A 25176-nucleotide genomic window follows, 5' to 3' on the forward strand; every position below is an offset into this window, starting at 1 on the left:
ATATGACAGACCAAAGAAGAAAAGTACAGAAAGAAATAAGGCAGCCAAAACAAGAACCTTTTTTTTTTTTAATAAATCTTTATTCATTTTCAGAAATTTCAACAGGTGTACAATAATCATTCAGAAATATATTAATTAATCACTTGACATTCTTGTTTGTAGTACTCCAAATAAATATTTATAAAAGAGACCCACCCCTCCCACCCATATACTAATACTTAAAATATATCAATTATTATCAATCATAATCCCACCCCTCTTTATCTTATCCAATATTCAGGTGTTTAAGATGTCTGATCATTAGAATAAATAGTCAATGGCTCCCAAATCTTTTTAAACTTATTATAATTGCCTTGCTGCATAGCAAATACCCTGTCCATTTTATAAATATGGCACAAAACCAGAACCTTGAATAATACGAGGGCTTAATTTTTCTTGCATAAACAAATAAAGCTAGGGATGCGTGGTTTGGTGCACGTATGTAGGCGACCCTAATGTGCATGCTTGAATTTTTTCCTGCCTACAGAAGCTGTCAGTCGCCGGCAGACTGCCGATGAGTGAGGAAGTGTAAATGAGCGCCGTCCAATTTTCATTTTTGAAAAAAATGACAGAAAAAGTTGAACACTACTGCATTAAATTTTGTGTAAAGCTTGGCGATTACCAAGTGGAAACGATCCACAAGATTCAACAAACCTTTGGGGACGAAGCAATGGGCACTACACGGTACAACCGCTTCAGAGATGCCGCACATCAGTAGAGAGTGAAGTACGTTCTGGTGGGCCCTCAACATCCAGAAATGAGATCGTCATTGACCAAGTGAGGACCCTGGTGATGCAGGATCGTTGAATCACGATCAGAGAACTTGCAGACGAGGTGAGCATCAGCATTGGATTCGTTCATTCCATTTTGACTGAGGATTTGGGGTTCAGGAGAATTTCAGCAAAGTTTGTGCCAAAGCTGCTAACGATCGAGCAGAAGCAACTCTGTTTGGAGATTGCAGAGGACATGCTGGAGACTGTGAACAGTGATCCAAACTTCTGCCCAGTACTGGCCTTAGTTCTTCAATATTTACTATTATTTTCTGATTCTAGATCCTCTGTGTTCATCCCATCTCTCAGGCATCCACCACTCACTCCGTAAAGAAGAATTTCCTTACATTGCTCTTGAGTCTACCACCCCTCAACCTCAAATTATGTCCTCTGGTTTTATCATTTTCTTTTCTCTGGAAAAGATTTTGTTCTATGCTAATACCTTTCAAGTATTTGAACGTCTGAATCTTATCTCCCCTGTCCCTCCTTTCCTCTAAGGTATACATATTCAGGGCTTCTAGTCTCTTCTCATACGTCTTTTGGCGCAAACCTCCTATCATTTTTGTTGCCTTCCTCTGGACCGCTTCAAACCTTTTTATGTCCTTCACCAAATACGGTCTCCAAAACTGAACACAATACTCCAAGTGGGGTCTCACCAATGAACAGGGGCACAACACCTTCGTTCTTCTACTGGTTATGCCTCTCTTTATACAGCCCAGCATCCTTCTGGCAGCAGCCCCTGCTTTGTTGCACTGTTTTTGAGCCTTTAGACACTATCACCCCAAGGTCCCTCTCCCCATCCGTGCATATCAGCTTTTCACCTCCCAGCATATATGGCTCCTTCCAATTATTAATCCCCAAATTCATTACTCTGCATTTCTTTGCATTGAATTTTAGTTGCCAGATATTAGACCATTCCTCTAACTTTTGTAGATCCTTCTTCATGTTTTCCACTCCCTCCTCGGTGTCTACTCTGTTACAAATCTTGATATCATCAGCATAAAGGCAAACCTTTCCTTCTAACCCTTCAGCAATGTCACTCACAAACATAATGAACAGAATCGGCCCCAGCACCTGAGGAAGGAAGGAGAAGTCCTGTAAGCCCAGGTAAAGACCCCTGAGATTTCCCCCCAATATAGCAAAAACAGGCCAATACAGCTAAGAGCTAAAATGGTTGCTGAAAAAGCAAAATGGACGCTCTGACTAGAAACTGTCAGCTCTGAAAGACACTTCTGCTTTCTTGAAAACAAGGTCAAACAGAAGGCACAGCTGGAGAGAAAAACAATTCTAATGAAAAAGAGATCTTAGCCCTACAGTGGCAAGATAAGCTGATGGAAGTTTCACAAGAAGAAGGACGAATGCTGTGTAGGAAACAAGGGATATGAGAATGCAAGAGAGCTGACCACAGAACTGAAAAGCTGTTAGGCCCAGGTGCGCGAGGGAGGTTCTTGATATATTAATAGGACATTTACGGGGAAATAAGGTAGAATTAGATGAAAAAAGGCGTGACACACAGTATCACTCAATTATGCTGACCAATCCATAGATTAATAAATGAGATAAGGATTATAATTAACCAATGAAAGTGTGAAATGTAACATGCACCAACTTGGGCCAGAGCTGTCAGAATCATATAAAAGAAAGCTCCTTGAACCAAGGATTCAGAACTCCTCCATCAGTCTGGCCAGCCTGGTGTATGCTCTATTACTCTGTATGCTGTGTGATTTGTTCCTGTAAGCTATTGCTATTTGATTATTAAACTCATATTACTTGAATCAGCATAAGGAGAGTCGAGTGATCTGTCAGTGGAGGCCGTAATAGTAGGGACTCCACTACTCACCTTTCCTTCCTCCGAGCGACTTCCATTAACCACCACCCTCTGGCGTCTGTCAACCAGTTTCTAATCCAGTTCACCACTTTGGTTCCTAATCCCTGAATATATTTGGCAGCACAGTTGACTTGAGTAACCACTCATGAAGTTGTAGGATTCTGCTCAGTTTGTCTGCCAAAATATTTTGTTTCTCTGCTAGATAAACTGCTCTCAGAAAAATGTTGTAAGGTATCACCCACGACCAGATCTGGATTACCTCCTGGCATAGGCGATGAGACCCCATACCCCCTTGCTTGTTTATTTAGTATATGGCTATTTGGTTGTCTGTATGGATTAGAACTACTTGATTTAGAAGGTGATCTTGGAATGTGCATAGAGAAATGCATATTGCACGAAGTTCTAGAAGATTGATGTGAAGAGTTTTCTCTTTAGAACTCCAGGTTCCTTGAGTATAGAGGCCATCGAGGTGGGCTGCCTAACCGAGCACGGAACGATCTGTTGTTAACATCTTTTGATATGGTAGGGCATGGAAGAGAAGGCCCCTAGAGAGATTGGTCAGAGATAATCACCATTGAAGGGAATGATGTTGATGTAACTTGTAGATGTTGAGATAGTCGATCGGTGGAATGCAGATACCATCTTCAGCAAGAATTAGGGAACTTTGCACAGAGATACAGAGTCCTATGTGAAGAAAAGATACAGATCTCTGCAGGATAGAGCCTGCAACTCCGAGATTCTCCTAGCAGAAGTGATTAGCCACCAGGAACACCGTCTTGAGAGTCAGATCCTTGATTGAAGCTGAGTGAAGAGGCTCAAAGGGAACCTCCAACAATGCTCAAGAACCAGATTAAGTTTCAGGAGGGGAAGGAAGAACATAGAGGAGAGTGCAGATGATTCACCCCCTTCAGAAAAGAAAACAATCTCTATGTAATGCCAAAGGGACACCTTGCACCTTTCCCCACAATCTGACCATGGCAATCACCTGAATCCTCAGGAAACCCAAGGGCAGTGCCTGATCTAGGCCTTGTTGCAGAAAACCCAAAATGCCAGGGAGCTGAGCCCCCTCTTTAGGGCTCAAAAACACACCAGACCCTAAGCCAGGGATTTGGAGGACTTCCTGGAATGAAGCAGGGAAGAGATCACTGCATGAAAGAGCTTCCACTTCTCTAGCCTCCTACTCTCAATGGCAATCCCCGTAAGGGGATCCAAGTCCTCCATTTCTATCAACCCTTGCTGAAGTAGACATTTCCCCTTGGGGAGCACCATAGGATTCCCCACCAGGAGGCTGAAAATCTGTATACCATAGCCTGCAAGGTGAGGCTAGGGCCACCAGGAGGACACATGATATTGCACAAAAGCTGGCTGATTAGAGGTCACAGTGGGAAGACATACAGTGGCCCTTCCATCGGCCAAGGCTGACCAGAGCATCTATCCTCTGAAAGGCCAGGTCTCTGAAACAGCTGAGAAAGCATTCTGCTTTCACATTGACCAGAGACACCATCAAGTTGAACAGCAGAGGGCCCTACTCAGCCATCATCAGCTGAAAAGCCTGATGACTCAGTTCCCACAACCCCAGATCCAAGAGGAAGCAACTGAGAAAATCCACTTGGACATTGTCCTTGCCACAATGTGGACAGCCAAGAAGGTCTGCAGATAGGTCTCTACCCACCAACAAAATGAAACCAACTTCAAGGCCACGGCCTGACTCCTGGTGGTGCCCCTCTTATTTAGGCAAGCCACTACCATGGCACTGCCATCACTCTGATCACTTTTCCTTGAAGCATCAACAAAAATCTTCAGCAGGGCTAGGTGAACTGCCAAGGTCTCCAGACAACTGATGGACCAGGAAGAGTCCTGGATTAACTAACAGCCCTCTATTACTTGACCCAGGCAGTGAGCTCCCCAGCTGAGGAGACTCACATCCAGTGGCGTACCTAGGGTATGTGGCACCCGGGGCTCATCATTTTTTGACCCCCCCCCCATGTAAAAAAATATTTTTTGTAATAACCATGAAAAATAAATGGTCATAATAGAAACAGGCACTGAAAATTTTCTTTTATTGAACCTCATATATGTAACCTTTAATCCAAACATAACATAAATTATGTCTGAATTGTCATGACATCAGAAGTACATATGGAGTAGTTGCAGGTGATGCTTGGGACAGTTCTGATTGTATTAGTTCGGTTTTATGTGTTTTTGAATAGAAGGGTTTTTATTTCTTTTTTGAAGGTTTTGTAGTCTGTGGTCGAGGTCAATAGGTTGTAGAGTTGGGGGGTCGAGTGTTAGGAGGTTGTCAAACAGTTTTTTTTCTTTTGACGATTTTGGTTGGAGGGTGTGTGAATGGTGCGTGACTTCTATGTCTGGTTGAAGTGGATTTAATTATTTAGCTGAAGAAATTAGTAAACCCCCCCCCCCCATTCCACACACATTAATTCTCTTCCATTTTTGTTCTCATTCTAAAAAACACTGATAAGTTCCCAGAAAAAAAATACATTAAAATAAGAAGTGAAAACAAAGGCCCCTACAGACGAGAACATAACATAAGAATAGCCTAACTGGGTCAGACCAATGGTCCATCATGCCCAGTAGCTCATTCTCATGGTAACCAATCCAGGTCATTAATACCTGGTCAAAACCCAAAGAGTAGCAACATTCCATGCCACCGATCCAGGGCAAGCAGAAATTTCCCCCATGTCTTAATAACAGACTATGGACTTTTCCTCCAGGAATTTGTCCAAACCTTTCTTAAAATCAGCAATGCTATCTGCTTTTACCATAACTTCTGGCCACTTCATTTTTAAGCTTAGTTCTTTCCTTTCAAATAGAGACCTTGCTAGATGTCAAATACAGAAAGAACAAGGTAACTTCACAAGGACTTAGCTGTACAGGAAATGTGAATCTCCTCATACACCCACCATATAGTGCAAAAATGTGCAAAGATCTGTTTTTTTCTTTCGATCACTACATAGTCTAATGCCACACAAGCAGCGCTGTTACAAACATATTCTGAAGGTCAATGCTAAGGTTAACAAAGTTTCCTTCCTTGGACCACAAGGAGATACTGACAAACCACTAGAAGAGATCCCAAAACAACTACCCAGGCACAACAACCAAAGACCCAATCAGTGTGTGAACCTGTTGAGTGGAGTGGACTAACTGGGGGGTGGAAATGGGCTCAGAGTTTGCTCAGCAGAATTTCCCAGACCACCTCTTCCTCTCAACACATTTACACGCTGCCGCCACCACCACCATTAGGAACACCTCAACGGGTAGGCCAGCAATGCTTATAAACTTTATAAAACACATTGTTATATTTTCTTATAAAGCACATATTTTAATTGAACTCTCTGGCATCCTCAGCCTTGCCATTCACAAAAATAGAAGGAAGAAAAGTTCCCGTTTCCTGCTGTCTCATGTCCCCGGCCTATACAATATTTTTCTTCTGCAAACCCTTCAAAAGTCTGACCAAATCCTCGTTTCACTTGCATTATAAAGTACTGAGGATGCCATCTCTCTCCAATCCCAGGTCCTAAAGTCTAAGATAGTAGTGCAAACTTGTGCTGCCCAATTCAAGAAAAAAAAATTTTTTCGATTCGATTCAGCCTATTGAAATGGTGGGGAGGAAGCTCAGAAACATCCTTAGGATGGAGACTGTAGGAAGCGCCTGGACCCTATTCAGGGACACCCTGCAGGAAGCACAAAGAATGTACGTCCCCAGTTTCAGGAAAGGCGGCAAGAACAAGCAATCAAAGGACCCGGTTTGGATCTCAACAGAGGCAAAGAGGGCAATAAATGACAAAAAAGTATCCTTCCGGAGATGGAAAAAGGACCCAACGGAGGAAAATCACCAGGCGCACAGGAAATGCCAAAAGGAATGCCACCGGGAGGTTAGAAAAGCAAAAGGGAACTACGAAGAGGGGCTGGCCAGGGAGGCGAAGAACTTCAAGGCATTCTTCAGTTACGTAAAGGGGAAGCGACCAGCGAGAGAGGAGGTGGGGCCGTTGGACGATGGGGATAGGAAGGGAGTGATTAAGGAGGATAAAGAGGTAGCTGAGAGGTTGAACACGTTCTTCTCGTCGGTTTTCACGAGAGAAGACACATCTAACATACCGGATTCAGAGGAGCTCATAAGTGGGGAACAGGCTGAAAAATTGGAACACATAGAGGTAAGTAAGGAGGATGTCCTCAAACAGATAGACAGGTTAAAATGCGGCAAATCGCCGGGCCCAGACGGGATCCACCCAAGGGTTCTGAAGGAACTAAAACAAGAAATAGCGGGCACAATCCAGCATGTTTGCAACCTATCCTTGAAAACTGGAGAGGTACCAGAGGACTGGAAACTGGCGAATGTCACACCTATCTTCAAGAAGGGATCGAGGGGTGACCCCGGGAACTACAGGCCGGTGAGCCTGACTTCAATTATAGGGAAGATGGTGGAAGCTATGATCAAGGATGGTATTTGCGAGCACATCGAGAGAAATGGCCTACTGAGAACAAGCCAGCACGGATTCTGTAAGGGAAGGTCATGCTTAACGAACCTTTTGTACTTCTTTGAGGGAATAAGCAGTCGGGTGGACAATGGGGAACCCATAGACATCATTTACCTCGATTTTCAAAAGGCTTTCGACAAGGTGCCACATGAAAGGCTGCTTAGGAAGCTGTGGAACCACGGGGTGGGAGGGGATGTGCACAGATGGATCAAGCACTGGTTGTCGGGTAGACTGCAGAGGGTCGGAGTAAAGGGACAATATTCTGACTGGCGGGGAGTCACGAGCGGTGTGCCACAGGGATCGGTGCTGGGGCCGTTACTCTTCAACATATTTATCAATGACCTGGAAAAGGAGGCAAAGTGCGAGGTTATAAAATTTGCGGACGATACCAAACTGTGCGGCAGAGTTAGATCCAGGGAGGAGTGTGAGGACCTGCAAAGGGACCTGGACAAGCTGGAAGACTGGGCAAACAAATGGCAAATGCGCTTTAACGTGGAAAAAGAACCCATTGTTCAACTACAAATTGGGGGGGGGGGATTGTTGGGAGACAGCAGTCTAGAGAGAGACTTGGGTGTGTTGGTGGATGCATCACTGAAGCCATCTATGCAGTGCGCAGCAGCCTCGAAAAAAGCCAACAGGATGCTGGGCATCATAAAGAGGGGCATAACAACCAGGACGCGGGAAGTCATCATGCCATTGTATCGAGCGATGGTGCGTCCACATCTGGAATACTGCGTTCGATATTGGTCGCCGTACCTCAAGAAGGACATGGCAGTACTTGAGAGAGTCCAAAGGAGAGCAACGAAACTGGTAAGAGGGCTGGAACACTGCCCATACGCCGAGAGGTTGGATAGGCTGGGGCTCTTCTCTCTGGAAAAAAGGAGGCTCAGGGGAGATATGATAGAGACCTTGAGGGGCATAGAGAGGGTGGATAGGGACAGATTCTTCAGGCTGAAAGGGACAACAGGTACGAGGGGGCATTCGGAGAAACTGAAGGGAGATAGGTTCAAAACAAATGCAAGGAAGTTATTTTTCACCCAAAGGGTCGTGGACACCTGGAATGCGCTACCGGAGGAAGTGATCAGGCAAAGTACGGTACAGGGATTCAAACAGGGATTGGACGGATTCCTGAGGGATAAAGGGATCGTGGGATACTGAGAGAAGTGCTGGGATGTAACACAGGTATAGAAAGCTAACCAGGTAATAAGTATAGAAACCCAACCAGGTCGTGCATGTGCAAGACCGGAGGGTTAGGACTTCGATGGGAAGATAGGACTCAATGGGAAACCAAGATGGCAAGGGGGCCCCTTCTAGTGATTCAGACAGGTCATGACCTGTTTGGGCCGCCGCGGGAGCGGACTGCTGGGCAGGATGGACCTATGGTCTGACCCGGCGGAGGCACTGCTTATGTTCTTATGTTCTTATGTTTTTCGATTCAACTTTCCTGCCCAATTGGGTGTTTGTTTGTTTTTTTAAAACATCCTGGTGGGTTTATTTTATAGCTTTTTCACCCCCCTTTGGTTTCTCCTAACCACACTGGCGCTGTGGTATAAATAAAATAAAGAAACAAAAAGGACTTTTCCTCTCTGTTAAATCCTAGCTCACATTTGCGGTCTAACACCAGCTCTGGCAGGATACACATTTCAAATCTGACATATTGTAATCACAAAACAGAAAATAAAATTAGTTTTTCTACCTTTTGTTGTCTGGTTATTTTTCAAATCTTGTTGGTCCAAGGCTCTGGTTGTCTTCTGATAACTTGCTTGCCAGGGTCTCCTTCTTCCTTCTCTCTGCATGCTAACCATCCATCTGTCATCTCTGTCCTCTCCGTTTCCCTTACCTCCCCAGGAGGTCTGGCATCTATCCTTTTTTTGTCTCACTCCACAGATCTATCTTTTCTTAACTACCCTTTCATCCAGCATCTCTCCCTCCTTCCCCACCACCCCAGGGTCCACCATCTCTCCCTTTCTTTTCCCAACTACCCTCCTATCCAGTATCTCTATCCCCCCCTCCACACCATCCCTTGTGTCCAACTTCTCTCCCTTTCTGTTCCTTCCCTCTCTAAAAACTATGGTCCATCATCTCTCCCTCTTCTCTATTTTCAGACCCATTATTTCTTCCCACCCAAAGTCCGGCATATGCGCGTCTCTTTGAACCCCCTCATTCCCTCCGTGTATTTCTACACCAGGGCCCCCCTCTCTGAAGGCCTGTCCCCCCCTTAAAGGTCTGCATCCCACCCCGAAGGCCTGCACTCCCCCCGAAGGCCTGCACTCCCCCCCGAAGGCCTGCACTCCCCCTCCGAAGGCCTGCACCCCCCTTGAAGGCCTGCCTGCCTGCCTGTCCTCCCCCTGAAGGCCTACCTGCCTGATCCCCTTGAAGGCCTGTCCCCCCCTTGAAGGCCTGCCTGTCCCCCCCTTGAAGGCCTGTCCCTCCCTTGAAAGCCTGCCTGCCTGCCTGCACCCCCCTCCTTGAAGGCCTGTCTCCCCTTTGAAGGCCTGCCTGTCCCCCCCCTCCCTCCCCTTTGAAGGCCTGCCTGCCCGCCCCACCCCGAAGGACCGCTCGCCCCCCCCTGGCCTCCCTGCACCACCTGAATCAGGCCCTGAGGGGGTGCTCCCGGCCTTGAGTTCAGTCCCCCCCCTGAAGGACCGCTCGCCCCCCTGGCCTCCCTGCATCACCTAAATCAGCCCGCAGCGGGATCGTGATGTCAGCGATCCCTTCGCTGTTTCGAAGCTGCTTCCTCCGCCGCGGTCCCGCCCCTTCTCTGATGTCAGAGGAGGGGAGAGGCGGGACCGCGGCACAGGAAGCAGCGCCGAAGCAGCTCAGGGATCGCCGACATCGCGATCCAGCTGCGGGCTGCTTCATAGGTGGTGCAGGGAGGCCAGGAGGGTGAGCGGTCCTTCAGGGGGGGAGGGGACTGAACGGCAAGGCCGGGAGCACCCCCCTCAGGGCTGGCACCCTGGGCAGACCACCCCCCCGCCCCCCCCTACTGCTCACATCCATGATAACTAGAATCTAAAGAAGATCCAGAGGGTCCCTCCCCTTAGGAAGTACATTGAACTTTCCCACCAGGCTAGACTGAGCCTCCCACGAGGACAGACTGAGCCCAGGACAGAAGAGATAAAGGATAACAGAAATCTTGAGAGACCAGCATCCACCAGGACAACAGGGCACCCTCGCCCAAGGCACCACTTCCAACATCGTGGCTATAGAACCAATGGGCTGCAAATAATCCCACACAGAGAGGACCATGAACTCGCACACCCAGCATACCTGCGACAGGATCCTTATGGCCTGCTCCTCCTGAAGAAAGACTATTCCTTTGGTTGTATCAAAGCAGACCACCAGATATTCTACAGTCTGAGAAGGTGTCAATTGGCTCTTGGACTGGTTCTCTATCCAACTCCAGAAGGGCCATGACCTGAGATATTGCCATACTAGCTTCCAGAACCAAATAGATTTGAATCGGACAATTGTCCAGGTTGGGATAGACACTAATAATGGAGGAACACTGCTACTACCACTACCACTTTGGAAAAGGTGGTGGGTGCGGTAGCCAGGACAAACAGCAAGGCCCAAAATTGACTATGCTGGCCCAGCACACAAAAGCACAGATACTTGTGTTGAGAGGCGATGGGAATATGGAGCTAGGCCTCTTTGAGGTCAGGAACTCTCCTGGCTGCACCAAAGTAATGACCAAGTGCAGAGTTTCCATCCAGAAATGCTGTTCTTGCAGAAATCCTGAGATCCAGGATGGGGTGGAAGGAACTGCCTTTCTTTGGGACCACAAAATAAATGGAGTAGTGTCCCAAGCTGTACTCTGCCAGCAGAACAGGTTCCACCATCCTCAAGTTGCAGAGATGTTAAAGGGTGAAAGCAACAACCTGACCCCTTTGGACCAAATACCAAGAGAGAAGCTCCAATCTCAAACCACACAATTTAAGCTTCTGCAAAAAAGTGAAAATGTCTTCATACATAGAGGGCAAAACAAACACAAATAATTGTGGAGAAAAAACCTCAGCACACTGATGGCCAAAATAGTAATACATTTCATTAGCAGCACATACAAAACGACACTATCATAGATTTTTCACTTTTTGCAGAAGCTTAAATTGTGTAGCCTTTTCAACCACATCATAAAGGGAAGCCATAAGGTGTCTTAGCCCGGAAGTATGAACTCCAAGGAGTATCCCTGCTCAACTATTTCCAAGACCAACTGGTCTGAGCTGATGCAATCCCATTCACTGCAGAAGAGAAACAACCTGCCCCCTCAGAACCAAAAAAGAGGCCTACCGTACCCTCATTGGGAGAAACAGCTCAAGGCCCCAGAGGGGCTGGGACCCTGATAATACACCTGAGTAAAGGCCTGATCTGACCCCAGACTAGGCTGCTGGATACCAGGCGAGATAAAAATGATCTGCTCCTTTAGAGCACCCCCAAGGAACAGAGGTCCACTGAGATCTTTTCCTCTTCAGCTCCAGAAGGCAAAAAGATTCTGCCTCCCCCATATACTTCACCAATTTCCCCAAATCTTCCCTAAAAGCAAGCACTCCAAAATGGAATCTGACTCAAAAGCTTCTTTGAGGCCACACTGCTGAACCAGTGGTGGAGTCACAACCATTGGTGCCCAACCACCAAAGCTATCACTGAGCGGAAGGCAGAGAGGTTGTGATCATAAAGGACATCTACAAGATATGCCATGCCCAACTCAAGATGGGCAACCTCTGATGGCTCCGGCAATTACCACAGCATAGCTCCAGCCACATAACTATCACTGATAGCGGCTTGAATATTAGAAGTACTTGTTGAAAATGCTAAGCAGAGCTGCTGCTTCATCTTTTTGTAATGGAGCTTCCTCAGGGCTAAACCCCTCTGAACCAGCCTTCATGATACCCGTTACCAAGGCGTCTACCCTGGGAAACTCCAATACCTGCACATTTCCTCTAGAGCAAAGGTGTACAGACAGTCCAATGCCCCAGCCCCATGTAGGGGCCCATCTGAGGGCTCCTACTCTGCCTTTATCATCTTGATGAGAGCTTTGTGGAGGGGAAAATATTGGGGGAAGATCTCCAGCAATGTTTCTATCCCCTTCGGTGGGATACAGTGCGGATGGCTTGAGCACAGCAAGGGTCTCTGTGAACTAAACAGTCAGACCACAAGGGACCCTTCCTCTGACATTTGGGGAATGGAAGCCTGAGAGAGGCTATGAATTCTCCCCAGTCAGAAACCAAGGACCCCTCCTGAAGCCCAAAACTGAATTTGTACTATTTGGAGGCCAGAATGGGACCCCTGCCAGCCTCCCCATGGTCCTCATGGGGCCCTACAAATGGTGGGGACCCAGCATCTGACTGCAAGGCCTGTTTAACCAATTGGGCCAGGTGCTGAAGCCAAAAATCACTCACGGCTCCATCAGAAGCCCCCTTCCCCCACAATCAGACCGAAGCAGAGTAGGAGGGAAGGACCCCCCACCCCTTCCTCCCCCACTCCCAGAATGGAAGGAGATTCATCCTGCTGCAAAACAGCAACAGAAGAAAGTGAAGCCAAAGACACAATGGCTGCCATTCCTGCCAGAGGCAGCAGGAATGCGGGTCCCATTGCACTGGCTGAGGGATCAGGCAGAGCAAACTTGATGGCCCCAAGCTGTTTCCAAAATTGAAAATGGCCCATTATATTGAGCTGCTTGTTCTTGCTGTGCTGAGTTGCTGGTTATTGTAGGTTCCACAACACCTGTCTGACAGCATATTAGACCATGTAGCAGATGTGCTGGGACCTGCAGAAGGATTGGAACCTGCCTTGGCCCAAGGTCCTGGTGACTTTGTCATTTCCCCTTGCTCTCCTATGTGCTAAAGCAGGGAAATCCTCTATATGCGAGTAGAAAAGATTTTCTTGTCTGTTTTTTGTTTTTAAGCTCTGAAAGTTGTAGTAGAAGAAAAAAGGAGCCCAATTCCTTCAACAGGGAAAAAGGGGCAAAACTAGGCCAATGAAAATTTAAAACTGGAACTACAGATGGAGCCTGGAGGGGTTTTTACACCCAAACAGTGTGTACGAGCAGGGGGGGGGGGGGGATCTGCAGTCCTGAGGTGAGATCCCATGGTCCCAAGCCAGAGCCTCACACAGTGGCACTAAGAAGTACAACTGGGAGCTGCAGAGCCAAACTCCTCACAACAAGGTTCAATTCTGAGACTGGAACCCTGGAAACAGTGCTTAGGCACTATCACACACTGCAGCCCCGGCAGGCCAAGCAGGGAGCTAGACCAAGGGCAGGAGTACCAACCAGCATAACCTATAACTGCTAGAGGCAGAGAAAAGAACTGGAATCGCACCACAGCATATTACCGATGGTATCATTAGTAGAATTCATTTTTTTTTTCTGTATCACCTGCTGATAAAAAGGGATGCAGAATAGTGGCGCTTACTCTAAGAAATATGGTGTAAACAGACAGTGGTTGATCTTCAAAGTGATTTAAGTGCCCAGGAGAAGACCTTAGCTGCTTATATCACCTGTGTGGGAATATCTGCTGACAATTCAGCAGCACTTTACCAGTCAGTGCCGCTGAGTATCACCACAGATCGCTAAAATGAAAGTCAGCTACTTTGTGAGTGGTTCAGGAGCGCAGTTGGCACTCGTATGCAGTTAAATGTGGATATTCAATCCGCTAAGAAGATCGACTGTCGGCTCCGGGCGGCTTTCCCGCAGAGGAGAGAATCCTGCATTCACCGTGGGCCTCATCTGGGGCAGCCTCCTTGGAGCGGCTGGGGCACGGGCAGTGTGTCTGGGAGGGAATGCATGGATGGGAGAACATCGCAGGGGAGGAGACATAGGCATCCTGGGACTGTCTGCCAAGTCTCTTCCCTGAAGAAGCCCTTTCTGGAAACGTCAATCGCTCCTCCTAAACTTACTTGCTCCACTTCATCACTGACGCTGAAACCGTGGATTGAAGACAAAGTTTTATTTTATTTTTCTTTCCAGCTTATGATTTATCTTTAATCTTATCTATTGTTTTGCCTTTTGTCTTTGTTTTGTTCTATTTCTATCATTTAAATTTCTCCAGAATTCTACTGTTCAACGGCCCCCCCCTTCTGCTTCTATTCCTTTCTCTCCTCTCTTCTACCTTCCAAAGTATTTAGATCAATGCTGTCTTGTTAAAATGTTTATTTTATTTTTATTTTTCCTCTAACTCTACTTTTCACTTCTCTATTACCCTCCAGGTACTTTAGTTAGATTGTGAGCCTTCGGGACAGTAAGGGAATTTTTCAAGTACCTTTCTTATTTCTAATCTTAATGTATATTTTCTGTAAACCGCTTAGAACCTAACGGATGTAGCGGTATATAAGAAATAAATTACATTACATTACATTACATATTCAGCTCTTAATTTCTTAAGTGTCCGAATTGAACCACATAAAACTCAGACTTACCTTATGTGGTGACACTTAGGCAGTTAAGTCATGAATAATGAACTTAAGTGTATAAATAATAATTGGCTTCTTAAATCCAGATATTCAATACTGGTACTTAGACATGGCCCGGCACTGAACACTGGGGAAGAACATACTCACCACCATCAGCTGAATATCAAGCCCACAGTGTTTCTGGTGGGCCACAGAGGCCTGAATCTCATTCAAAATGGTCACGATTTTTCCATCCTTCATCAACTATGCATATGATCATTTTGTAAAATACAAAACAGCTAATTTGGCCTACTTTTGTTGCCTGACATCTATGTTTCTTTCAGGGGCAATTTATCCAAATAAGTTAGTTTTGTGTATACCATGATAGAGTTCTAGAATAAAACAACTTCATCTATTTTGTGCATTCTTTACAACTGAACAATGTTTTGCAATTTAGGTTAATACAGTACCTGAAATGTCCACAAGTGCATTGTTGTTAAGGTAGAGCTCTGACAGTCGATAATTATTGGTCAAGAATGTAATTTTCCTGAGCTGAAATAAAAATAAACAGAAATCCTTCCATTGTCTTTAAAAGAAAGAGGGATGTTATTTTTAGTAGATAAGTTTACCAAGAATTACTGTGTTTCCCCCCAAATAAGAAACTGTCATATTAATTTTGGGCCCAAAAAAGTCACTAGGTCTTATTTTTGAGGAAACAATGCCCAATCACAAAACCACAGCATTTTTCTATCCACCCCCCCCCCCCGCCTCCCGCTGTGCAGCCGAACCCCCAATGACCCTTCCAGTTCTCCCTCCCATCTGAATCCTCCTGGCCTTCTCCCGGTAATGGTATGTTGGTTTCGTGGTTATTGGGGGGAGGGAGAGATGGAAGGGTCGGTGGAGTGAGGGTGTGCGGGGAGAGGTGGCGGGGGGAAGCGCTGCTGCCAGTGAATCCAGCGCTTCAACCAGGACTTATTTTTGGGGTAGGGCTTAATATTAAGACCTACCCTGAAAATCATTATAGGGCTTATTTTCGGGGTTGGTCTTATTTTCGGGGAAACACAGTACATATAAGCCCCTTTTCACAGACTTTTAGAGACAGGTTTGGATAAGATGTAAAATTGGAATCAAGACATTGAGGTCAAGACATCTTGTATTAAAGTAGTAGTTTAGAAGAGGATCTGCTAAAATACAGCCTTATCTAAACACATGCTGGAATGAACTTGTGTCCAGGCTATACATTTGTGGATAAAAGTGAGCCAGTTCATATTGTGTTTCTGGATTTTATGTTTATTGAAAGCTTCTATACCGCTACTAATGACTGGGTTGTCTATTCAGAGTGGTCCACATAAGCTTTTCTTTTTTTTTCCAATAAGTTTTTATTAACAATTTAGAACAAAGAATGCACAATCGGTAAACACTCCAAAATATAGCAGAAAATATATCACCCTAAAAACCTCTGCCTAATACACAAAATACCCTCTCTAAACCATGGTGTACAAAAATGTATCAAACCCCTAATATGTTACTCTTACCGCTATACCGATGAGTTCCGCCCTCAACACTGAAGGAAACTGAGAAGCCATGTTTAGAGAGTCTTCATGGGACACAGAGTATTTGCACATTGAACTGTGAGTCTGTACTGCTGTTTTGGTGTGCTCTTTGCAGTGTATAGACTGTGGACTTGAACACAGTTAATTTTTTGTAGGTTATGGTGCTATTTGCATGAGGATAGCCCTGAGGAAGTAGCATCTAGGCTACAAAATGATCATAGGCTGGCTTGTGACAAGTTAATTTCAAGTGCTAATTTTGTGCACGGATTAGAAATGCATTTTTCCTCTTGTCTTGAAACTAAACACAAATATATTTTGCAGAGGGTGCCTACTTATAGCACTGAAATATTTTTCTGCCTATGATGTATTGATGGTGGTGAGGGCTATCCCCACCTATATAACTTTCGTTTTGTTATGAAAGCAGCACTGCTCTAGCAGCTAATGTGTTTGGTAGTTCTAAACATTTCTAGTGGGAGTTTTGTTCTGTTTGTATGTTTCCTTTATAAAATAGGTGCCTCTTTTCATTTTAGCATGTGTGCTATAAAATGTTAGCCAATTTATAAAATTACCCTCTTTACTGTACTATTTTCCCCAGAGAAAGAAGAGAGGATAAACAGTACATCTGTCCCAAGACTACTTACCTTATTATGGTTAAGCCACAAATACCTTAACATTTTAAATCTTGACAGATCAATAACTTCTGTTAGACCTCTGTGAAGAAATTTAACAAAATATGTTTTAATTCGTACACTTACACATATAATCCACTATTTAGAATGAATAATTATATTAAATTATATAACAAACATGCTAAATCAGTGTTCTTCAACCACCGGTCCGTGGACCAGTGCCAGTCCACAAAGATTTCCTGCCGGTCCATGAAGAATTAGTGTCCCCTAGAAGCGCGTGTCCATCTTCCTTCTGGCTTGGCTGCTCCTTATCTTCAGCGCCAGCTGCACTTGTTTTCTGAGACAGCGCACAGTGGCTCTTGTACGCTGCACGTGGCTGACCTGGGATGGAGACGGGGACTGAGTTGTGGGGATGGGGCGGAGATGGGGTTTTTCATTTTAGTGTTAGTAGTTTGCCGGTTCACAAAATAATTCTTTTATTTCTACCGGTCCATAGGTATAAAAAGGTCGAAGAACACTGATCTAGATAACTATCACTAGGTATTCATAGGACCAAACTGAATAAGTTCAACTGATGAACATAACTGGGTAAAGTTGTCAGTTTAAACTTATCTGGATACATTTAGAACACCTATTTCAGCAGTTCAACTTAGGAAGAGTTTAGCTGGGATAGTGTTGTTATTCAACATCATCTTACTAAATTAAAACTACAACCTTGGATCATCCAAATAAACACCTTGTTTCAAGTTAGATGGACAAACTTTACCTAGGATCCAGACAACGTGGAAAGGGTGAAGGAATATGCATTCTAATCTTTCCATACCTTGCTAGCATAGGAAGCAATGCACAGTTTATCATGTAAATAATAATAATAATCAGTTTATATACTTGTAAAGTTCTATGCGGTTTACAATAGTTAAAAAACCCAACAATAAAAAAGTTGAATAGAGCTAAAAAAGTTAAAAGCCAATAATTAGAGACACTAAAATTATCAAAATAGTGCATAATAAATTTTTTACGAATTAGCAGCCTAAATACTTCAAACACAGATATGTTTTTAGGTCTCCTTCTCCCCCTGTCCAGCAGTAGGCGTCCCTTCCTTTTCCCCCCCCTCCTCCTTCTTATCCCTATGATACACTTACCTTGCTCTGCCCCTGATCAGAGGTTCCCGACAGCCGCCCAGTTGCACCCATTGGAAAAGCTCCCTTTGCCGCATCCCGCACCCCTCCTGACGCGACTCACGCTGTCTTTCTTTCTGTCTGTCTCTGTCCCTGGCCCCCTTTGTCTGTCTGACTTTCTGTGTATCTCCCTGCCCCTGTGTCTTTCTTCTTTTCTTTCTGTCTCCCTTCCTCCCTCTGTCTGTTTGTCCAAAGCAGAGCTCCCTCCACCTCCATTTTCCTCCCCCCACACCAGTTCCCTGTGCAGCAGCATTAGCGTTTCCTCTACCCCCCTTTCCCTTCTCGCGGTCCCAACTACAAATGTGGTGATTCCAGCAGCGTGTGCAGCAGTCTCCACACGCTGCTTCGGGTCCTTCTACTGCCCTGATTTACTCTGGCACGTCCCTGATGACATCATCAGAGACGTGGCAGAGCAAATCAGGGCAGTAGAAGGGCCCGAAGCAGCGTGTGAAGACTGCTGCACACGCTGCTGGAATCGCCAGCTTTGTAGTCGGGCCCGCGGGAATGGAAGGGGGGGCGCAAAGGACTCGGGTCCTGGGCAGCGGGGTCAGTTTAAGAGCCGGGGCGGAAAGTTGCTGGGCTCCTCGGTGGGGGCGCTGAGCGGCCGCGATCCCTCTCCTCCAAGACCCCCCCCCCTGCTGGAGGAACGGAGATCGGCGGCTGGCTGCGGTCCGGCTTGTGGAGGCGATCAGCGGCTGGTGACGTATAAGCGCGCATGCGCACTCCTGCGGCCACAGACCTACTGATCATGGAACACGCAAATAGGAGTGCGCATGCGCGGCTAGCGTTTTATTATATAGGATTGGGTTGTCGGAGTGAGGTCATTAAAATACATTGGAGGGGCTAGCAGCGGCCTCTTCAGTGGTGGCCGTGCTCGAGGGGACTTTGGGGGGCTTGGGGCCCTTGCCCTGCCTTTGCTCTTGTGCTCTCTAATATCCTTTATTTTTGCATATATTTGCCCAGATCAGTTTGGTGAGCCAGCTGAGGGTGTACAGGCCTTGACTGACTGGCATACTGTAGCCAGCTGACTGGTGGATTGTAACCAGCGAATTGACTGACGAGTTACCTTAGAATTTGAGCGGAAAAAATCTATGACTGTAAGTACTTACTTTATTCTTATTATCTAGTTATGTAGGGAAAATCAAGTTTAAGAAGGGCCTGCTATGTTTTTATGTTAAAGCTTCTATTTGTGTCAGTTGCAGGAGTTTAGTCAGTCATATAGGTAAGTTGCAGGAGCGTGTGTATTTTATAATGGTGTGTATTTTACAATGTTACCTTTAGATATCATAAAACTTGCTAATCATCCTTGTTTAACTAAAATCATACAATACTTCCAGGATATGTGGGTTAGGCATACTTCTAAAAAGAATAAAAGGGATCCCTCCAATTGAGAATGGCCAGTAGCTGGCTCCCTCTATTGGAGCGACCTCGTTGCTCTTCATGCCATTATACTTAATAGTAAAGAGGGCAGTTCCCAGCACGAGCACTTAAGTATGTGGAAACTCTGGCAGGAAGGGTGCTATAATCCTCCTAAATATGATACTGTCTCAAATGAGACCATGCTGTTTGCTTTGAACTCTAGCAACACACATGAGCCTGACAATCTTATTGCTACAGGCCCTTTAGCACATCAGACTGCGGACTGCCCAGTGCCAGGCAAACTGAACCTACCCACTTATTCTCCTGTTTCTCTGCACGTGGCCACATGTTTATACCCATCATTGCAGCAGGTGGCTATGATACTGCTTGGAAAGTGCTGAGTGAACGCTACCCAAATACTAAAAACATGCCTAAACTCAAGGGCAAATTCTATAAGAAGCGCCCAAAAGTTAGGCACCTAATTAGGCACTGTTCAGCGCGATTCAAGTAAAATTGGGTGCTGTTTAGTGAATAATTATAATTTGGAGAATTAATCTGCCAAGCTAACAAAGACCAATAGTTTTAGGATCAAGAACCCAGAGGCTTTCTCAAATGTGGCCAATACATTAAAAATTGTATAAAATTAGGACTACACATCTTATTAAAAATTTTAATTGCACGATTAATTGCAATTAAATATTTTAATTGTGCCATTAATCGCTTAAAGTACTCTCTCACATTTCCTCCTGTATAGTGCAATATATACATAACAGACAAAATTTCTCAAAAATTATCTTCAATTGTCCCATAGAAAGGTGGTATCAAATCCCATTACCCCCTTACTAAACTAAAAATAAAAGCTTACCTTTGTTGTCTGGTGATTTTATCTTTCTAATCATTTCATTCTGCATTTATGGTTCTACTTATGTGTGTTCTGTCTATTCACTTTCTTTTTAACTTCTCCTTACTTCCTGCCATATATCCATCTTTCATGATCAACTTTTCTTCCATTTTTCTTCCTCCCTACCCCCGTGATCAGGTCATCTCTTTCTCTCCTCTATCCCTCCCTGCCCCATGGTCAGGTCACTTTTTCTCTCCTCTTTCCCTGCCCTGTGATCAGGTTCTCTCTTTCTTTCCTCTCTCCCCGTCCTCATGGTCAGGTCATTTTTTTCTTTCCTCCCTCCCTGCCCCTATGGTCGCGTCATCTCTTTCTCTCCTCCCTCCCTCCCCACCCTGTGGTGTGGTATGGTCAGGTTGGATCACCTCGCGCTCTCTCCTCCCTCCCTTCCTCTAACTTTTCATAGCCTGCCAGCAGTGTTAGCAATTAAAGCAGAGCACTACCAGCAGGCTAGCCAGTTTCACAGCTTCTCACGGTCTCTTCAGCTCCTATTACACTGTCCATTGAGAATCCTAGGGACTTAGGTAGGCCAGACTGTCAGATTGTGTTAACACATCAAAATTTTTATGCTCATTAAACAATTAATGCATTAATCATGTTATTAACACATTAACTGTTCAGCCCTATGTAAAAAAAAAAATCTTCATTCTTAAATCACTCTCACTGTACTTACTTCCTAGCAATATACAGCTCAGAGACATCCACATTTCTCTTAATGGAACACTTCTTTAGTTGATCGTCTATTACCTGATATAAAAAAAAAAAAAAAAGGTAACATGAAGGACAGTCTTTATCAGATCATGTACTTGTTTTCAGAAATGATATTAGTATCACTGTATTATTTAGTTTTACTTTACCTGACACATAAATAAACTACTAGCACCATTTAAAAAAGCAAAAGGTGCTTGTTCCTAGGATGAGCAGCATGGAATCTGTTTTGCTACTTGGGATCTAGCCAGGTGCTTGGGACCTGGGTTGGTCACTGTTGGAAACAGGATACTGGGCTTTATGGACCTTCGGTCTGTTCCAGTATGACAATTCTTATGTTCTTAGACATATCTATTAATTTTTAAAAAAATTTAGTCCAGTCACATGAATCTAAATGACTCGGTTGTGTTCCTTTCCCAGCAGCTGATGGAGGTGGAAAGCTGAATCTTCCAGTGGCATCATTTGATTTAAGCTGGTGCTCTGCTGGAACTTTCATGTATGTCACTGCTATAGCAGTATGAGATTCCATGAGCCACCCCAAAGTCCAATCCACCACTGCAGCACCAGAAAATTAAGAAATTCACTAAAACTGAACCCTATATACATTGAATGAATGGCAGACAAAGCAGAGAGCCCTGGGAGTCCCCAGGCTGAAGGCTTCTAGGGCAGGAACAGAGATTCATGTTGCTGGGCTAAAGGAAAGGAAAAGCACAGTTACTTACCGTAACAGGTTTTATCCAGGGAGCGCAGGCAGCTATTCTCACATGTGGGTGATGTCATCCATGGAACCTGGATGCAGACAGCCTCGCAGGCAGACTTGCTTGAAGAAACTCAGAAGTTTCGAGTCTGCCGCATTGCACATGCGAGAGTGCCTTCCCGCCCAGCACAAGGTGCATCTCCTCAGTTCAGATAACTAGCAAAGAAGCCAAACAGGGGAGGTGGGTGGGTTGTGAGAATAGCTGCCTGCTGTCCCTGGATAACACCTATTACGGTAAATAACTGTGCTTTATTCCAGGACAAGCAGGCAGCATATTCTCATATGTGGGTGACCTCCAAGCTAACCAGAATGGGATGGAAGGAGTGTTGGCAATTCAGGAGAATAAATTTTGTAATACTGCCAAAATGGCCATCCTGTATAGAGAAAGCATCCAGACAATGAGAGATGAAGGTATGAACCAAGGACCAGGTGGCAGCTTTGCATATTTCCTCAATAGGAGTGGATATGAGGAAAGCTACAGAAGCTGCCATGGCTCTGACTTTGTGGGCTGTGACTCGACTCTGTAGATGCAGTCCAGCTTCAGCATAACAGAAAGAGATACAAGCAGCCATCCAGTTGGAGATGGTTCGCTTAGAAATCAGATGTCCCAACTTGTTTGGATCGAAGGAGGCAAAATGTTGAGCAGCAGATCTTTGTGATTTGGTATGTTCTAAGTAGAAGGCCAAAGCACATTTACAGTCCAGGGTATGAACATAAGAACATAAGAACTGCCATCTCCGGATCAGACCCATGGTCCATCGAGTCCGGCGATCCGCACACGCGGAGGCCCAGTCAGGTATACACCTGATGTAGTTTTAGTCACCCATATCCCTCTATGCCTCTCGTAAGGAGATGTGCATCCAATTTGCCTTTGAATCCTAGCACAGTGGATTCCTTAATAACCTCCTTTGGGAGAGCATTCCAGGCGTCTACCACTCGCTGCGTGAAGCAGAACTTCCTGACATTTGTCCTGGACTTGTCCCCCCTTAGCTTCAAACCATGTCCTCTTGTCCATGTCACGTTGGACAATGTAAATAATTTATTTTCCTGCTCTGTTTATCGATGCCTTTCAGTATTTTGAAAGTCTCGATCATGTCCCCTCGCAGCCTCTTCTCAAGGGAGAACAATCCCAGTTTCTTGAGTGCTGATTCTCCAGGATGAGAATGAGGTCTTGGAAAAAACACTGGAAGTACAATGGATTGATTGAGATGAAATTCTGAAACCACTTTAGGTAAGAATTTAGGATGAGTACAGAGAACCACCTTGTCATGATGGAAAACTGTATAAGGTGGATCAGCAACTAAAGCTTGTAGCTCAATGACTCTTCAAGCAGATGTGAAAGCAGTGAGAAACACCACTTTCCAAGTGAGGTATTTGAGATGAGCCGTAGCCATTGGTTCAAAAGGAGGCTTCATCAATTGAGCAAGAACAACATTGAGATCCCAAACCACTGGAGGCGGTTTGAGAGGTAGCTTGACATTGAAAAGACCTTTCATAAATCTGGAAACCACAGGATGAGCAGAAAGGGGTTTCCCTTCGATAGGCTGATGGAAAGCAGCAATTGCACTAAGATGGACTCGAATGGATGTAGACTTGAGGCCAGAAGTAGATAAGTAGTTACTCATTCTGTAACTATGTCTTACCCTAAATGTCATGTACCCTCCTGGAAATGTCCAGCTTCTTCTTATGTAATCCGCTTTGAACCGCAAGGTACAAGCGGAATAGAAATCACCAATGTAATGTAATGTAAGATAAGTGCAGAAGATAATCCAAGACAGAAGACAAGGAGGTAGCTTGAGGCTCCTTGTTGTGAGAGATGCACTACATAGAAAATCTAGTCCATTTTTGCTGGTTGCATTGTCTAGTGGCAGGTTTTCTGGAAGCCTCTAAAATGCAGAGCTTCTTGACAAAGAGGGAGAGAACCTGTACCTCCCTGCTTGGGTTCATAGACAAAATCGCGCGAGACAACGGCACGCAGACAACTGAGCACAAGGTTGACGGCGCGCCGAAGAAAAGCACTATTTTAAAGGGTTCTGACAGGGGGGTGTTGGTGGGGACCCCCCTATTTTACTTAACAGACATCGCGCTGGCGTGGTGGGGGGTTTGGGGGGTTGTAACCCCCCTCATTATACTTGAAACCGAACGTTTTGCCTGTTTTTTAGGGAAAAAGTTCAGTTTTAAGTATAATGTGGGGGGTTACAACCCCCAACCCCCCACAACGCCAGCGCAATGTCTGTTAAGTAAAGTGGGGGGGTTCCCCCCCACACCCCCCGTCAGAGCCCTTTAAAATAGTGCTTTTCTTCGGCGCACCGTCAACCTTGCGCTCAGTTGTCGGCGCACCGTTGTCTCGCACGATTTAGTCCCGTCACCCCCTGCTTGTTGACATAGTATATAACAACTTGATTGTCTATTCAAATGGGGACTACTTTGTCATGAAGAAGATGTTGAAAGCTTTTAGAGCATTGAAGATCGCTCTGAGTTCCAACAGATTGATGTGACATTGAAGATCCATGTTGGACCAAGGGCCTTGAGTACGTTTAGATGAGCCCCCCCAAGCGTAGGTCGAGGAATCTGTCATGAGGACCTTTTGGTGAGGGGGCATTTAGAACAGAAAGCCTCTGGAGAGATTGGAAGAGAGCATCCATCAGTGGAGAGTCTGCCTCAAAGAAGGAGTCATTGTGATGTGTTGGGAAAGTGGGTCGCAAGCCTGCCAGGGTCCACTGAGGAATTCTGAGGTGAAGTCTGGCAAAATGAGTTACATCAACTGTAGAAGCCATGTGACCGAGTAGTATCATCATGTGTCTCTCTGAAAGTGAAGTAAGGGAAGACACCTTGCGGCAAAGCTGAAGGAGAGCATCCAGACGTTGCTGAGGAAGAAATGCTCTGAGTTGTACAGTGTCCAGAACAGCTCCAATGAACTGTAGATTCTGAGAGGGCTGTAGATGGGATTTGGGAAAGTTGATTTCGAACCCCAAACTTTGTAGGAACCAGGTAGTCCGTTGGGTCGCTACAATAACCCTCTGAGATGTTGAATCTTTGATGAGCCAGTCGTCCAGGTATGGGAACACCTGAAGACCATGGTTCTGCAGAGCTGCTGCAACCACCACTAGGCATTTGGTGAACACTCTTGGAGATGATGCCAGGTAGCACTCTGTACTGGAAATGCAGATTCTCCACCCAAAATCTGAGGTACTGACAGGAGGCTGGATGAATGGAAATACGAGTGTAAGCCTCCTTGAGATCTAGAGAACATCGTTCTGATCTATAAGGGGATATAAGGATGCCAGGGACAGCATGTAAAATTTTTCTTTGACCAAACATTTGTTGAGAGCCCTGAGATTCAATATAGGCCGCCGAGCACCCATCTTCTTCGGAACTAGGAAGTAACGGGAGTAAAAACCCCTGCTCTGCTGTTCCAAGGGAACTTCCTCGATGGCACGGAGATGAAGCAGAGCTTGAGCTTCCTGAAGAAGAAGGGCGGTCTGGGAAGGATACTCTCTTGGAGGAAGCTCCAATGGAATCCGAGTGAAATGAAGAGAGTATCCATCCCTGATGATGGACAGCACCCAAAG

The 25176-nt window shown here is 45.4% G+C and overlaps 1 protein-coding gene across 6 annotated transcripts in view; it reads right to left on the reverse strand.

Annotated features, from left to right (window-relative positions):
- The window catches only part of LRRC72 (leucine rich repeat containing 72), a 112270-nt gene that overhangs the window by 62617 nt on the left and 24477 nt on the right, over window positions 1-25176 (reverse strand). For 5 of the 6 annotated variants that reach the window (XM_033930973.1, XM_033930971.1, XM_033930974.1 and 2 more), the window contains exons 2-4: window positions 20813-20886; window positions 16717-16786; window positions 14993-15074 (exon numbers count right to left, since the gene is read on the reverse strand). In XM_033930973.1, the coding sequence (XP_033786864.1) occupies window positions 14993-15074; window positions 16717-16786; window positions 20813-20886 (226 nt within the window). The remainder of the gene's footprint in view (window positions 1-14992; window positions 15075-16716; window positions 16787-20812; window positions 20887-25176) is intronic. The other variant, XM_033930975.1, reaches the window with a different exon arrangement.

This window comes from Geotrypetes seraphini, chromosome 2 (assembly GCF_902459505.1).
Source record: "Geotrypetes seraphini chromosome 2, aGeoSer1.1, whole genome shotgun sequence".
Classification (NCBI taxonomy): Eukaryota; Metazoa; Chordata; class Amphibia; order Gymnophiona; family Dermophiidae; genus Geotrypetes; species Geotrypetes seraphini.